The sequence below is a fragment of the Melanostigma gelatinosum genome (genome assembly GCF_949748355.1).
Source record: "Melanostigma gelatinosum genome assembly, chromosome: 10".
Classification (NCBI taxonomy): domain Eukaryota; kingdom Metazoa; phylum Chordata; class Actinopteri; order Perciformes; family Zoarcidae; genus Melanostigma; species Melanostigma gelatinosum.
This window is the reverse complement of record NC_136643.1, coordinates 19,794,965-19,798,424: the sequence shown is the minus strand read 5'-3', so window position 1 is coordinate 19,798,424 and position 3,460 is coordinate 19,794,965. Positions and strand designations below refer to the sequence as shown.

The following is a 3,460-nucleotide window of genomic DNA, read 5'->3' as shown; positions in this document are numbered from 1 at the left end:
TGTACTGATAACTTTACTGATAACTTTAAAATAACGTTGTTGTTTTTTAGCAATATGAGGAGAAAACCTGAGTTAACATGTGCAGCAACTCACTTTTTGAATTCTATCGGTAAAATGTTCATTGTGATTGTTATTATCTTCTGCAGCAGCCCAGTTCACCAACAGGAATCAATAAAGTTTCATGTTATTTGTTTTTCAGAGTTTTTTTATCAGCTTTGACAACAACTGCGCATTCTATAATAACTTTGTGTCCCGAGGAGCGAGTTTTTGATGAGAGTTCTTCCACAATGAGAGACCGCTTGGAAGAGCTGCGTCTGAGGGCTCAAGACTTGTCTGAGGCAGATGGTGAGACCATCAACCCTTCCTCAGTGGGGGGAGATAATGATGACTCCGTGGCGGCCATAACACCACAGGCTGTGGTGTTTGAGGAAGAGCCAATTATTGAGAATTTCCTGTCTGAGGCTCAGAAAATCAGAGATGATATCACCGTGCTCGACACAGAGGTATTTTGTTTTGGATTTTTTTTTGGTAGCGAGTATGTATTTATTTTGTTAATAATTATTGTGTTGTATTTACTAGTGCAGTGCCTGTCTGTATTATACCTGCCAACTCGAACTACATACATACATACATACATACATACATACATACATACTGTAGATATATACATACATACATACATTTAAACATACATACATACATACATACATACATACATACATACATACATACATACATACATACATACATACATACTGTAGATATATACATACATTCACAGACAGAGACTCCTATTTTAGTTCGACATCTATCAACCTGGGTTGCATTGCTATTGCCTAATGATTTTTTTTTAAACAAAGTATTTCTCAATAGTTTTGGAAAACACTCAATTGTTTTGGTTTGTCTTTAATTCTTCTTTTTCTTGTTCACCTTCTTTTTTTCATAATTTTTATGACTGTACAACTTGACACAAAGAATAGAAGACTAAGATTGATGATCGTATGATCGTGCAGTTTATGATGAAATAAAAAGATTTACTCAGAAATGAAACAGAACACAACATTCTATCTTTTCTCAACCACAAACAGGTCCTTAAATTTGGCCTGCAGCAAAAGACGTTGGTGGCTACCATGCGTCGTTTCAGTGTGATGAAGAAAGAGAGCAGTATAACCCGGGACATCAAGCTCAAGGCTGAGAGCCTCCATCGACGCTTAGAGGCGCTTTCAAAACAGGTCCAAAAAACTGAGGACCAGCAGGGACCTACGTCTGTTACAACGAGAATACAACGCTGCCAGCATGCAGCGCTTTACAGCAAATTCCAACAGGTGCAGATGATCCTCTGCTATGGAAACGTTGCACAGAAATGTCTTATTTGGATTCTTGAGTGCACAAAAAGTGATTTCATTTGTCTGTCCTACATTTATACATGGTCAGAAATGGGTTTGAAACATTGCAATGAAGCTAACTTTTGCTTAAGAGAGGTGTCTCAACCGAAATGTTGTCTTTTCAACTGAAAAAAGTGCGATGCATTTTTATAACTGTCATCGTACATTTACATTTTTAACTGGGACTCTTGGTAGGCAGGCAAAATGAACCACTATTTTACGAGTGGCTTCACATCAGCAACAAGGTGGAACTCAAATAGCTTCTAAATTAGAATTTTCTATCATTACGTCCAGGTAATGCTGAAATATAATGAAGGTCTGCTGACCAAGCAGGAGCGCTGTAAGCACTTCATCATCCGGCAGCTGGAGGTATCTGGAAAGGATATGACGGAGGATGAGGTCAATGAAATGGTGGCCTCGGGAAAATGGGAAGTCTTCAATGAGAACCTGCTGAACGATGCCAGAATCACACGGTCACAACTATCTGAGATTGAAGAACGACACAAGGTAAGGAAAGTGATAAACAACTCACTTAAGCCAAGGCTAAGCTATGCGATATATATTGTTTAGAATCTCTTTCTCTCACTCGGAAGCTCCACTATATGCAAGTAAATACATCATTCAAGCAAAATAACCAAGTTTTTTATTTCATATCACTGTAGCTCATTGCTAAAAACTATTGATTCAGTTTTTAAATTGTACTCGTTACACTGGCAGTCATTGTCTTAAGTTGTCAAGTAGCATGGATGCTTGCGAGTCCTAAGCATGAGAAGGCCTCCCATCACTACCGTCGATCGCACATGACATCATAGCATGTTTCATGTGTCTCACACATTACCATATCTAACTGATGCAAATGAATAAAGGAAAGGAAATATATGAAATTGGAAGTGAATCAATAATAGGGTTTTGAAGAAGACAAGGGTGAAGAAGACAAACTATTAATACCAATGTCTTGTATTATGGATCATCTATCGAACTATCGAATACAAAATAACCAAGTGAACGAGCACATCAAAGAATAAAATGGCGATGTTTGTGTATTTTCAGTGATCAGGCCTTGTCGTATGAAGAGCTGAATCTGTCTCCCGGTTCTGTCTCCCACCACCTCCAGCCTCTGACTAGTTTTTCCCTTATGCACAGTATTAATTCCAGTGTCGTTCTCCACCAACAGGAGCTGTTGAGTCTGGAGACCAATATGATGGAGCTGAGGGACCTGTTCATGGACATTTTCATGTTGGTGGAGGAACAAGGGGCCTACATTGAGCACATCCAGACCAATGTAGAAAGGACACAGGATTATGTGGCTGTGTCTAATGAGAAGTTCAAGATGGCCGCCAGATACAAGAAGAAGAACCCACTTCGACAACTGTGCTGCTGCTGCTGCCCACCCTGGAGATGCTGCCTATAACGGCCATTTCGAAAAACATTTCTTTTTTCGAAAACTCTCACTTAGCTTTTGGGAGTAAGCAACGTTGGATGGAAGTACCAATAAAGTGAAGGTTACGGCGCTGTGTTTTTTGCTGTTGAACAGAGCGAAGGTGGAGACAGATTCAGCAGAGCATATAACAATTAGGGGGAAAAGCCAGAATTGTTATTTGAGGCACTTGTTTTTTCCAAAAGGATGTCAGTCGACTGCCATTGTAAGAGACAGTTCAGTGAGTGCTACTCACCAACACTGCTGCTTATTGGAGACCTTCACTGTCATCTGACAGAGGTCTCAAACAAGGGGAAAGCCACTGCCTCGGCCACTGCTAGATCAGCAACGGATTCACTTTGTTTTCTTCCACTGGAGCTCTAGTTAATGACATATTTTTGAATTACAGTACCTGCACTTTAAGACTAATCTGTATATATGAATATCTATTCTTTTCAGCACAAACTAAAATGTATGGTAGTGGAGAAAGAATTTCTTTCTGAGAGATTTTGAGCCATTATGTATTCATTTCATTCTCGGTATGCGTGCTGAAGACATTTTTTTATTTTTTTTTAAAAAGTTTTTTACAGTCTCATTTGCATTTCAAAGTATGATAATTTTCTGTAAAAACAAATATGAATCCTCTTTTCGGTTTCAC

At 39.0% G+C, this 3,460-nt stretch overlaps 1 protein-coding gene across 1 annotated transcript; it reads left to right on the top strand.

The window, feature by feature from the left end:
• Positions 1-287: 287 nt before the first annotated feature.
• On the top strand, positions 288-2,926 carry stx19 (syntaxin 19; the record flags this gene model as incomplete). The annotated part of the gene is made up of 4 exons (XM_079276733.1): positions 288-503; positions 1,089-1,325; positions 1,680-1,892; positions 2,560-2,926. 4 exons carry the CDS (start codon positions 288-290, stop codon positions 2,794-2,796), a joined length of 903 nt encoding a protein of 300 aa, XP_079132859.1. The 3' UTR covers positions 2,797-2,926.
• Positions 2,927-3,460: the final 534 nt, after the last annotated feature.